The sequence below is a fragment of the Coturnix japonica genome, chromosome 18, assembly GCF_001577835.2.
Source record: "Coturnix japonica isolate 7356 chromosome 18, Coturnix japonica 2.1, whole genome shotgun sequence".
NCBI classification, from domain to species: Eukaryota; Metazoa; Chordata; class Aves; order Galliformes; family Phasianidae; genus Coturnix; species Coturnix japonica.
In genome coordinates this window covers 276461-289017 of record NC_029533.1, presented here as the reverse complement: position 1 = coordinate 289017, position 12557 = coordinate 276461, and the positions used below count along the sequence as shown (strand labels likewise).

Here is a 12557-nt window from a genome sequence, read left to right as displayed (position 1 = left end):
TGTTTCATTACTTGGTATGTAAAGAAACTATTTGAGTTCCTCCTGTTTAGTATTAAAACAAAAAACAGAATGGCACAGTAAATACCTCCACTTTGAAATCAGGTGTGAAAGTAAGTCTTCATAACTTACAAATCTCACTTTTGTCTACAAGGAGATGTATTAAGAGTTGTTCAGTGGATACTTAAAATTAGGGCAGTAGTTAGATTCCTGAAGTTGATTAGCTATCCTTTTCCCTTTAGTCACTGAACACGGTTACTTTCTGGATAAATGTAAATTATTAAATTATAAATTGATATATATGATATTTAATTAAATATGTATAGTTGATTATAAAAAACTAAACACACAGGATATCTATAACTTTTCTGAAATCCTCCAGCAAAACTCCAGCCATGTCTTCAGATGCAGAGATGGCAATCTTTGGAGAAGCTGCTCCCTATTTAAGGAAGTCTGAGAAAGAACGAATTGAAGCCCAGAATCGCCCATTTGATGCTAAGGCAGCCTGTTTTGTAGTGGATCAAAAGCAAATGTATGTGAAAGGTACCATACAAGGCAGAGAAGGTGGCAAAGTCACAGTTAAAACATACGATGATACAGTAAGTGTTATTAGCTGTCATATTGTTACTCATTATTGTTATATTATTACTCATATTGTTACACATAGCCTATCCAGTCCAGAAAATTCCCTGGCCAAAATTTCTTCTCCTTTTGTTTCTTTTCATTATGTACAGACTGTGACAGTAAAGGATGATGAAGTATTTCCAATGAACCCTCCTAAGTATGATAAAATTGAGGACATGGCCATGATGACCCACCTCCATGAACCCGCTGTGCTGTACAACCTCAAAGAGCGTTATGCAGCCTGGATGATCTACGTAAGTACCAGCAGCTCTTCCTTGGGTAACATAGCTGGGGAGGACTGCTGTGCCAGGCTGAGTGGAATGCAACGTGCTGTGTGCCTTCCTCGCAGACCTACTCGGGCCTCTTCTGTGTCACTGTCAACCCCTACAAGTGGCTGCCGGTGTACAACCCAGAGGTGGTGTCTGGCTATCGAGGCAAGAAGCGCCAAGAGGCCCCTCCACACATCTTCTCCATCTCTGACAACGCCTATCAGTTCATGCTGACTGGTGAGTCATTTGGCAAGAACATCGAAGTGACTTATTGGTCACAGAACATTTAGCAGTTCAGGTATCTCTTGTGCTCTTCTGTTCGGTGCCTGAGGGAAACAGCTCCCATATTCCTGTGGCTGAACTCCATTAAGATGCTGCAGGCTGTCCAACCTTAACCATGCACTGTTAGATAATGAAAAGGCTGTAGTTAGCCATTTGGCTTTGTGTCCATTGAATCAGTAAGGAATTTTAAGAAACACTGTGCAACAATCACAGAAGATAAATTAATTTCAATTAAAAAATACTCAAGTTCATTACACACATGTGAAAGGAAATAGTAAGCTGGAAAGTGCAATAAGCAATCATTGCTTTATTTTGGACAGCTCCATTTGGCTGTACCTATAAAAATGCACAAGCAGATTAATGCAGGATTTACTGGTTACAAAGTGGTAAATCGAGGTCTGATACAGTTTTTTTTCTTTTGAATTGAGTTAGCTGTTTCTGAGAAATAAAAGCCCTCAACTACTCATTTGAAAAGCTCTTTCTGTGGCTTTGTTTTCAGATCGTGACAATCAGTCAATCCTTATCACGTGAGTATGTTTTGATATGTGTGACAAAGCTGACTGCTTAATCACAGAATCATAAAATGGCTTGTATTGGAAGGGACCTCAAAGACTATCAAGATCATTCTAATATCTACTCTGATAGAGAAGTAAAAATGGTTCCTGTTTCCTATAACAGTATTTTCATTCCAACAGTGGAGAATCTGGTGCAGGGAAGACTGTGAACACAAAACGTGTCATCCAGTACTTTGCAACAATTGCAGTTACTGGTGAGAAGAAGAAAGACCAGCAGCCTAGTAAAATGCAGGTATGTGACTGATACCTTCTTTTAATGTTTGGTTGAGAATATTTGGTTGAGAATTCTTCATAGAGCAGAAGCTATTAATGCAGATTTCTACATTGCCAGGCTATCAAAATAAAGTGTAGTGTGACTGAGGTGATGGGCAGGATACACTGTCTGAGCACACCTATGCTTGATTATCCCTGCTGCCCCGCTTCCATTCCCCTTAACACTAGTGAAACAAAATCATATTATCACAGAATGGATTGGGTTAGAAGTGACCCTAAAGATCACTTAGTTCCATCCACACTCTCATGAGCAAGAACACCTTGCCCTAGACCCAGTTACTCAAAGCCCCATCCAATCTGGCCTTGAACGCTTCCACAGATGGGACATCCACATTTTCTCTAGGCAGCCTGTGCCAATGTCTCACAGTTCTCATAATGAAGAATTTCTTCCCATTATCCACCATAAATCTACCCCTTTGTTGTTTAAAAACATTATCCCTTGTCCCATCACCACACTCCTTGATGAAGATTCCCTTTTCATCTTTCCTGTACCTCTTCCTTTAACTCCTAGAAAGCCCCTAAACGATCTCCCTAGAGCCTTCTCTTCTTCAGGCTAAATAACCCCAACTCTCTCAGACTGACTTTTTAAAAGATGTGCTCCAGCCTTTCTGATCTTTTATTAGACCTGCTGTTATATGCCCATGTCCTTCTAATGCTTGTGGCATCAGAACTGAATGTAGTACAGTAGGTGGGGTCTCATGAGAGCAGAGTAGAGAGGATCAGCTCCCTAAAGCTGCTGGCTACACTTCTTTTGATGCTGCCCAGGATATGACTGGCTTTCTGGGCTACAAGTGCACACTGCTGACCCATATTCTCTTTTTAAAAAAACAAACGAACAAAAAAACAGTACCCTTAGGTCATTCTCTGCAGGGTTGCTATCAATGCACTCATCATCCAGTCTGCATCCACTTTTGGAATTGCCCCATTTGGGGTGCACAACCTTGTACTTGGTCTTGCTGAACTCTGAGGTTCACACAAGCCCACCTCACAAGTTTGTCAAAGACCTTCTGGTTGTATTCCTTCCCTCCAGCATCTTGACCACAACATTTAGCTTGGTGTCATCCATAAACTTGTTGAGGATGTACTCAATCCAATTGCTCATGTCATCAATAAAGATGTCACATAATACTGGTCACAATACCAGCTCTTGAGGAACACTACTTGTTCTTGGTCTCCATCTGGATATCAAGCCATTGACTGCAACACTTTGATTGAGACCATACAGTGAATTCCTTATCCACCATGTGGTCTATCTGTCAAATTCATGTCTCAAATTTAGAGACAAGAATGTCATGCGGGACAGTATCAAATACTTTGCACAAGCTCAGGCAGATGACACCAGTTACTCTTCCCTCATCCATCAATGCTGTAACCTCATTACTTCAGGCCAACAATTTTGTCAGGCACAATTTGTCCTTAGTGAAGCCATGATGGCTCTACTCCCCAAGTCACCTCTTTGTTTTCAGTGTGCCTCAGCAGATTCCAGGTGGATCTGCTTCCTGATCTTACTGGACACAAAGATGACACTGACTGGCCTGAAGTTCCGCAGAACTCCTTTCTTTTTCTTTTTAAAATGGGGCTAACCCTTTTTCAGTCAGTGGGAACTTCACTGGATGGCCACAACTTCTAACATATGATAGACAGCAGCTTAACAGTTTCTTCTGCCAGTTGCCTCCAGACCCTCAGATGCACCTCATCAGGCCTCATGGACTTGCTCATGTCCATTGAGGCTCCTTGCATGGTCTCTCTCTTGATCTTCTCTTACAGCGGGTAGTTCTTCATTCTCTTGTCCCTGCTTTTGGATTCTGTGAGTAGTGTGGTGTGGTTAGAGAACTTGCTGGTGAAGATTGAAGCAAAAAAAAAAAAAGTCACTGAGTAACTCAGCATTTTCCCACACAGTCATTTACACACCCCACCCCTCCCAGTGGGATGCAGGAGAGAATCAAGAAAAAATAACAGCGAAGTAGAACTCATGGGTTGACATAAAAAATATTTACTAAGTCAGAAAAGAGAAGAGGAAAAGTGGGAATAGTTACCACAATAATATATACAAAACAAGTGATGCACAAGCAATTGCTCACCACCCACTGACCAATGCCCAGCTAGTCCCCAGGCAGCAGCAGGTCGCCTGACCAACTCCCCATCATTTTCAAGCTTTTTATACATGCTGTCGTATGGCCTGGAATATTCATTTGTTCAGTTTAGCTGAGGTGTCCTGGTTCTGCACTCTCCTACCTCCTTGTGCCCTGCAGCCACCCACTGGCAGGACAGTGCAAGCAGCTGAGAAACTGAAGTATCTTTGGCTCTGTGCAGCACTGCTCAGCAAAAACTAAAACATGAGTGTGTTATCAACAATGTTTTTCTCTTAAAGCCAAAGCATAGCATCTTACCAGACATGATGAAGTTAAAAACAGTTCTATTTCAGCTGAAACCAAGAAAACGTCCCAGGTAACTAGATCTCCCATTTCCTTGTGGAGCGGGCCCATGTTTTCTGTAGTCTTGCTTTAATCGCTCACATAATTTTAGAAGCCGTTCTTGCTGTCCCTGACATCCTTTGCCAGATTCAATTCTATCAGATCTTTAGCTTTACTAACCTGACTCCTCTCCTCAGACATCTCTGTATTCCTCCCAGGCTATCTGTTCTTGCTTCCATTCACAGAAAGATTTCTTTCTGCGTCTTTGTCCAGGAGTTCCTTGTTCATCCCTACAGGCATTTTTGCTGCCTTCCTCTTTTTGGGATGCATCTATTTTTGGCCTGGGGAAAGTGATTGTTGAATATTATCCAGCTTTCCTTGCCTCCTCTTCCTTCTGAAGTTCTATTATACAGCATCCTACCAAGCAGATCCCAAAAGAGAACATGTAATGTAGGATATAACTAAATATCAGTTCCTACACAATTCTTATTTACCCAGGGAAAGCTTTCACTGTAGGCAGTGAGAGAATATTAATCTGCACAAGTGTCCTCTGCGATGACAGTCTGCCTGTGTACTGAACCATTAGTATGCTGTGAAATCAGCCATCACACATCTAAGGGCTTTCATGAGCCCTCAAATAAAAGTAAATATGTTAGGATTTTTTGCTCAGTGGTTGTTTATGTGATGGAATTAATAGTCAACTCTACATATAAGGTATTGTTCCCATGCGCATTATCCCATGCTGCATTATCTGCAACAAAATATACTGCATTTGATTTTTTGCTCTCTACATTAAGTAAGTTTAAAACAGACTAATTAAGTCAACTGTCCTCACTTCTTTCCCAACGTGTTTGCTCTGAAATAGTTGGCTCCCACTGGCATGAAATTGTGTTTCATTCCCAACAGGGGAAGTGCAGCAACTGTGGACCCCCAGAGAGGTTACACTGAAGTTAGAGTAACATCAGGTGCATCACACAATAATTTCAACTAGCTTGTTCTTCTGTCCATGATCTGTGTAACAGCCCAGAGAGGCAGTGTAAGAAAAAGGGTCAGACTTGGGACAGCAGGGACCACTTGCCTGACATTAGCCTCAGAGAGGAACCTTCCAGGAACAAAAGCACATGTCCTGAAGTCCCTTTCTGCTGAGCAGCCCAGCTGCTGCAATCTGAGCCCAGTGGTGTACTTACATGGCACAGGCTTCATTCCTTAGCACACAGTAAGCACCAAACACCCTCATGGCACAAGTGTCCCCAAAATCTGTGAGGAGGTATGTGCATCAAAGAGGGTGATGGCTGTCAGTGTGCTATTTGAGTACCCAAGGGCACAGTGGATCCTAAGGAAATCCCACGGCTGAATACTTTTTCTTGCTGAGAGGCAGGTGTCTGTGATTGATAGGTTGTTATGGCAAAGACAATTTCACCACCAGCACTCTTTCCATCAGCACCATTTCAGTATTGCTTGGGCTCAGTTTTCACCAGCTGCTCACTATGCTAGGAGCGATCTCAGCAGAACTTGGAGACAGCTGGAAGATGTACTGATTGATTAAAGAAAAAAAACCAAACACCAAGTTCTCAGATAGACAACAACCTGTTCTGCCATCTTCTAAGTTATTCCACAGAATATTTGATATTCACAATCTCTACAGCAATAGTATGTTTCTTTTCACAAGGCCACTAAATAAGCAGTCTCTTTTTAAGATCACCAAATAAACACTCAGTTACGGCTCTGTCTAGCCATCCAGTTTCAGACACAGAGTGAAATCATATATCAGGCAGCAGCATAAAAATAAAGGAAGTGAGTAATGACAATTCCCAGGAATGCTTTCTCAGGCTTGAGAAATCAGTAATGCAGCCTGTGGACAGAACTCCAGATTGAACTTGTGTAAAGGATTTCAGATCTTCCATACTGTTCCCATTCACAGTGCTACCTGGTGTGTTCCCAGGTTACAGCGATACACCAAAATGAAGTTTTTTGGTGGTGGAATCAACCGCACTGACTCACACACATATCATAAAATGAGAAAGTTCATTTAGAAAGAGATATGTGAGAGGACACTACCCTAGATATTTGAGATTTCTTATGAGAAACAGAGGGACACAGAGAGAGAGTGCTTTGTATACTGCTTAGTTTCATATGACTCTTCACGTCCAAACTAATTTAAATTCTTTGTGCCGCCTGCAGTCGCTATTGGGAAAGGCGCTGCCTCCCCATTGCGAGATGCTGCGGGCTGCTGCACCATCCCCCGAATGATGTGCAGCACTTTGAGCTCTGCCGATGGTCCTTCATCTGGATAAAACTGATTCATTTATTTATTTATTAAATCTCATTCTTTGCTTTGCTTGGAAACCATCCATGGCTACACTTTCATTAAGAATCACTGTTCCCTTTTCTCACTGTTTGGTGTTTCAGTCCTAGGCTTCACTCTTGTCCTACCCCTCTTATCAAAGTGTGTCTGCAGATACAGTGCTGCACTCTGAAAGGCTGCTGCTTGTTTGAACGTAACTTTATATTCTCCTTTGTTAGGTGGGTCCTATTTAAAGCATTAGGACTACCATTTTCTCTGTGTCTTGTGTTTGAGTAACCTCCAGGAAAGCAACAACAAAAAACACCCATTTTTCACTCTTTCTTTATGTCCTTTGTGAGCAGTAAATGGGAATGTGGAAATGCCTTTCTCATACAAATGCCAATCTCTCTGAGCTCTGCCATAATGATTCTGTATATAACACACAACATCTGGTAGCAGGTACAAAAAGGAAACAAAATACAGATCTGTCTCGCAGCACTCTTCCCCTGAAACCAATGACAACATTCTTGAGTGATAGCTTATGAGTGTTTAAAAACTCTGTGAATTGAAAGTTAAAATAATGTATGAGAGGTAATAACGACCTGTTCATAATGTATCCCTTGACATGTTTGTTAGCAACTAGTAGTGCTTTACTAAGATCCCCTTTCTCCCTGATCTAGGGAACACTTGAGGATCAAATCATCAGCGCCAACCCACTGCTGGAGGCCTTTGGCAATGCCAAGACTGTCAGGAATGACAACTCCTCACGCTTTGTGAGTTCATTTCCTTTTTGCTGGAATGCAGACATCTAATTTATGTCTCATCCATCAATTGCTCTGGCCAGTAGGTTGATCTCTACAACTTAACAGGGGAAGTTCATCCGGATCCACTTTGGGGCTACTGGGAAGCTGGCATCAGCCGATATCGAAACCTGTGAGTTGGAGATAGTCAGCATACACAGAATTCATACATTCCTGATCTCAGGTCTCCCAGGAGCCTCATGGCATCTCTCCTTTGGTTAGATCTGCTGGAGAAATCCAGAGTGACTTTCCAGCTAGCCAGTGAAAGGAGCTATCATATTTTTTACCAGATCATGTCCAACAAAAAGCCAGAGCTCATTGGTGAGTGCCAGCACTGCTGGGCTCCGCTCAGTGCATTCCACGCTTTGCACTCTGACTTGCCCCAGTACCACCAACTGTGCACTCTAAACTCGCAGATCTCCTTCTCATCTCGACCAACCCCTATGACTTCGCCTATGTGAGTCAAGGGGAAATCACCGTTGCGAGCATTGATGACAGCGAAGAGCTGCTAGCGACGGACGTGAGTACGGCCGAGTCAGCGCCCGGCCAGGCGGATCCGAGCTGCGCGGCCCAGATGGAACCCTCGGCCTCTGCCGCCCCGCAGCGGCCGCTCGGGGATGCATCTAAGCATCCGTGTTCCTCAGGCCTCGTCTGACCGGCCTGTTCCGTTCCGCAGAACGCCGTGGACATCCTGGGCTTCAGCCCCGACGAGAAGGTGGGGATGTACAAGCTGACGGGGGCTGTCATGCACAGCGGGAACATGAAGTTCAAGCAGAAGCAGCGGGAGGAACAAGCGGAGCCAGACGGCACGGAAGGTGGGGAGGGCTGTGCGGTTCCACATGAGCCGGGAGAGCAGCCCTGGCCTGTAGAGTGCTCGAAACTCTGAGACTGCTTTTACCTTACCAGAAACTAAGCTCTACCAGTTGGAGCAGGTGACACGAGGTCACTAGTTTAATCTGTGGACACTGTTAAAACATTAATCTCTGCTGCAGCCCTTACTGTGGTGTGGCCGAGGCACTGCTGTGCTGAGGGGATGCACTCTCCATTGGGCTGAAGAGAGCTCCTGTTACAGCAGGCACATCCGAGCAGTGCTCCTTCTAACAGATACTTCCTAGAGGATCGAGCCATGTTTGTTCTTCCATATTGTTCTCCCCTGCTATATCTTTTCATAGTGGCTGACAAAGCTGCCTACCTGATGGGTCTGAATTCTGCGGAGTTGCTCAAGGCTTTATGCTACCCCAGGGTGAAAGTTGGGAATGAATACGTGACTAAAGGGCAAAATGTCCAACAGGTACCAAGAGAGTTGACTGTCTTTTCATTTTGTTCAGTTTTAAAGTTAGCTCAATAATCTTTATTGCCTTGGCTATGTTTCTTACAGGTATACAATTCAGTGGGAGCATTGGCTAAATCAGTCTATGAGAAGATGTTCCTTTGGATGGTTACTCGAATCAACCAGCAGCTCGATACGAAGCAACCCAGGCAGCATTTCATCGGTGTCTTGGACATTGCTGGCTTTGAGATATTTGATGTGAGTTACAGTAGGTATGTTTGCCCACTGATAATTATTTCAAACTAAGTGGTTTTTGTTTGTTTGTTTGTTTGTTTTGTTTTGTTTTGTTTTGTATTTTGAATTTGCAGTTCAACAGTCTGGAACAGCTGTGCATCAACTTCACCAATGAGAAACTGCAACAGTTCTTCAACCACCACATGTTCGTGCTGGAACAGGAGGAGTATAAGAAGGAAGGCATTGAATGGGAGTTCATTGACTTTGGGATGGACCTGGCTGCCTGCATTGAGCTCATTGAGAAGGTAAAGGAAATATTTTTCTTTTTAGGAAAGCACATTTATTTCCTGGTCATTTATCATAGACTATTTAATCTTAACAAATTCAAGTATTTATGCTGATTGATTCTCCCACAATTTATAAAAATTATAAATATAAATTTATATATACACATATTAATTATATATAAATATAAATATAACATATTATAATTTATAAAATCTAAAAATCTATTAAAGCATTACAAGTCTATAAAAAACTTTGGAGCAGCAAACTGCCTCTGCACAAAGGATGATTTTCTGAACAATGTGACTGGGATGGAAGGTAGGGAAGCACATTAATTTTATCTTTAGTGGTAAACAGTAAGGTGAAATTTCTAGTCTTGCTTCTTGCAGTAATCGACAGAATTCAGTTCTATATTCTCTCAACGTAATTCTTTCTGGCCCCTCCATCAGTGCTCTCTGCCACTACAGTGGTAGTGATCTTAATGGGAATTAACCTCCCACTGCAGCAGAGACAGTTGTGCACAGCACAACAGCACAACACAGACTGGTTGTGCACAGCACTTACATAGTGTCTGCAAATCACTGTACACACACCCAAACATCTTTCCTCTCAGAAGCATACCAGTACCAATTCCCAGCCCACTGCCCACTGACTCCTTCAACCACCTCACAAGCACATTCACCACTTAATATTCATACCCATGAATGAGGCATTTGCACATATCAGCCTATATCACGTTTCTTCCTAATCTCTCACTGTTTACACCTCATAGGAGCATCAAGAGCCAGCATAACCACTCAAGGATGGTGCATATTGCTGTACTTACTCTCAGTGTCCACACAGTTTGTGTGCGGCAACTATGCAGTACAGAATAGTTAAAGCCATAGCAATTACATCACATACATTACTGTAGCGCTGTACATTCCTACAGATGCCAGAACAATCTGGACAGCTAACTCAGGTCTAGCTTTTACTTTAGAGACACATACAGATAAGTAAGATATGTGCTGACTCCAGAGCTCTCACAGAACAGCCAAACCGAGAGGGCAAAAGATTCATTCAGAACACAGTATTCCTGCCCAGCACCCACTTCCTGGGATAGCTGATGATCTGGAGAAACACTAATTCTGATTATGGTAAATGTCTACCTGGTATCAGCTGTAAGCATCTCATGGAATCTAATTAAATTTTGTATAAAAACAAAAGGTTCATGAAGAGAAGGAACTCCAAGAGTAATCTCTAGTCTGATGAAATAGAAGTCAAGTCAGTATCTCCAGCAAAATTAGAAAAGATATAGCTGATGTGCACTATCAGAAGATTCCTAACTTGTCACAGGTGTAATCTCTGATGTGTCTAAAGATATGCCTGCATTTCTGTATTGAAATATTTCCAATTTTAAATACCTTCTATGATTAATTAGAAGGCTACAGGTATTCTAATGTGCCAGATTGATGCCATTTACATTCCATATAAGGTGCAAAAAATCTTATCCCTCATGCACATCCATTATTTATGCACATTTTTGAGGAGCCATCAGACTAAGTTTACATTGGCAGTTGCAATCAGATCACTTGTAACAGACGTACACAACAGCATCAGTCCTATGAACAGGGCACTGGAAACTGTCTTCTGAATTCCTGTTTTTATTTCACTGGTTTACGTTGCAAAGAGTATAGGACAAAGATTATTGAAGCAATCGAATATAACATGTATAAAAAGCCTCTCGCTCAGAAGATTGCTTAGGTGCATCCAAGCAATAACTGTGTTATGTTTGATTACTAAGGTAGCTAGTGATGTTTTAAGAACCTGTGCCTCACAAATTACAGTGATGGAAACAATCTATGAATCATATAAAAGGTGAAATTTTATTCATTTTCCTTCTCCTCATTGCTTTCTTTCATCATGTATTCATATTTCTCCCAGCCCATGGGCATCTTCTCCATCCTGGAAGAGGAGTGCATGTTCCCCAAGGCAACTGACACCTCTTTCAAGAACAAGCTCTATGACCAGCATCTGGGCAAGTCCAACAACTTCCAGAAGCCTAAACCTGCCAAAGGCAAGGCTGAGGCCCACTTCTCTCTGGTGCACTACGCTGGCACAGTGGACTACAACATCTCTGGCTGGCTTGAGAAGAACAAAGATCCCCTGAATGAAACTGTTGTGGGGCTGTACCAGAAATCATCCCTGAAGCTGCTGTCCTTTCTTTTCTCTAACTATGCTGGGGCAGAAGCAAGTAAGTGCTCATTGATATGGCAGGAAAAAAATAATGTCTATGTCTGTTTTTCCTCTTTGTAGTATTCTCTAGGCTCTTTACCATCCTCTAACCCAATTCTAATCTTGTGTGCACAAGACTAAGATACAAACGTATTTAACTGCAGGAAGCTCCCTATTCACATGGTGCAGAGAAGCAACACTCAGCAAGTCCAAAATGAAGCAACAGGAGTTGGATGTTTCCTTCATGTGCATGGCTAGCCATCATCTAGATGAGTGTCAAATATATTTGGAAAATGCGAGCACTTTATATTCTTCGGAGACTATATTTCATTTCTTGTCCTTGGGCTCCTGTAACACAGGATAGGTCAACTGAAGCATTAGAATAGGATTATTTTTTTCTAGAGAAGATTTCATTGCACTCATAAGGAAATGTCCACTGCTGAGCCATTCCTGTGACCTATCACCTAATTAAAAACAAATACAAAAATAAGTTGAGCGAGTATCTTTGAGTGAAAGTAATGTCCAGTGTCACAGAGTAAAAGGTAAAACGTCAGGCCACAGTGTTCTATACCACCAAAGCTACATGCATTATGGTGTAAGCTAAGTCATATATCTGAGACCTAAATATACCACACTGATTAATAACGAGCTAGATATAGTTCACATAAAACTACCATACAGCAGTGAGTTGCTGTTTCACATTAATGTTTGTATTGGCATACTGCTTATTCCAACCATTCAGCCTATATGTGCTTCTCCCAAGGTGATAGTGGGAGTGGCAAAAAAGGTGCTAAGAAGAAGGGGGGATCTTTCCAGACAGTATCTGCTGTGTTCAGGGTAAGTGACGTTCTTCTTAAAACTAACCAATAAAAATGCAAAAGATCTGTAGCTCAGAGCTCAGACTTCGTGTTTTATTCTGTCACAGGAAAATCTAAACAAGCTGATGACTAACCTGAGAAGTACACATCCTCATTTTGTGCGTTGCTTGATTCCAAATGAGACCAAGACACCAGGTAAGTCTGTCATTATACACTGA

The 12557-nt window shown here is 42.2% G+C and overlaps 1 protein-coding gene across 1 annotated transcript in view; it reads left to right on the top strand.

Annotated features, from left to right (window-relative positions):
• Window positions 1-392: 392 nt before the first annotated feature.
• Window positions 393-12557, top strand: part of LOC107322050 (myosin-1B-like) — a 36137-nt gene continuing 23972 nt past the window's right edge. Inside the window, exons 1-16 of the mRNA XM_032448301.1 lie at window positions 393-596; window positions 732-875; window positions 971-1127; window positions 1672-1699; window positions 1868-1979; window positions 7399-7491; window positions 7588-7651; window positions 7741-7839; window positions 7935-8038; window positions 8195-8333; window positions 8691-8809; window positions 8897-9046; window positions 9157-9327; window positions 11231-11540; window positions 12285-12358; window positions 12447-12534. Of these exons, the coding sequence (XP_032304192.1) occupies window positions 393-596; window positions 732-875; window positions 971-1127; window positions 1672-1699; window positions 1868-1979; window positions 7399-7491; window positions 7588-7651; window positions 7741-7839; window positions 7935-8038; window positions 8195-8333; window positions 8691-8809; window positions 8897-9046; window positions 9157-9327; window positions 11231-11540; window positions 12285-12358; window positions 12447-12534 (2056 nt within the window). The remainder of the gene's footprint in view (window positions 597-731; window positions 876-970; window positions 1128-1671; window positions 1700-1867; window positions 1980-7398; window positions 7492-7587; window positions 7652-7740; window positions 7840-7934; window positions 8039-8194; window positions 8334-8690; window positions 8810-8896; window positions 9047-9156; window positions 9328-11230; window positions 11541-12284; window positions 12359-12446; window positions 12535-12557) is intronic.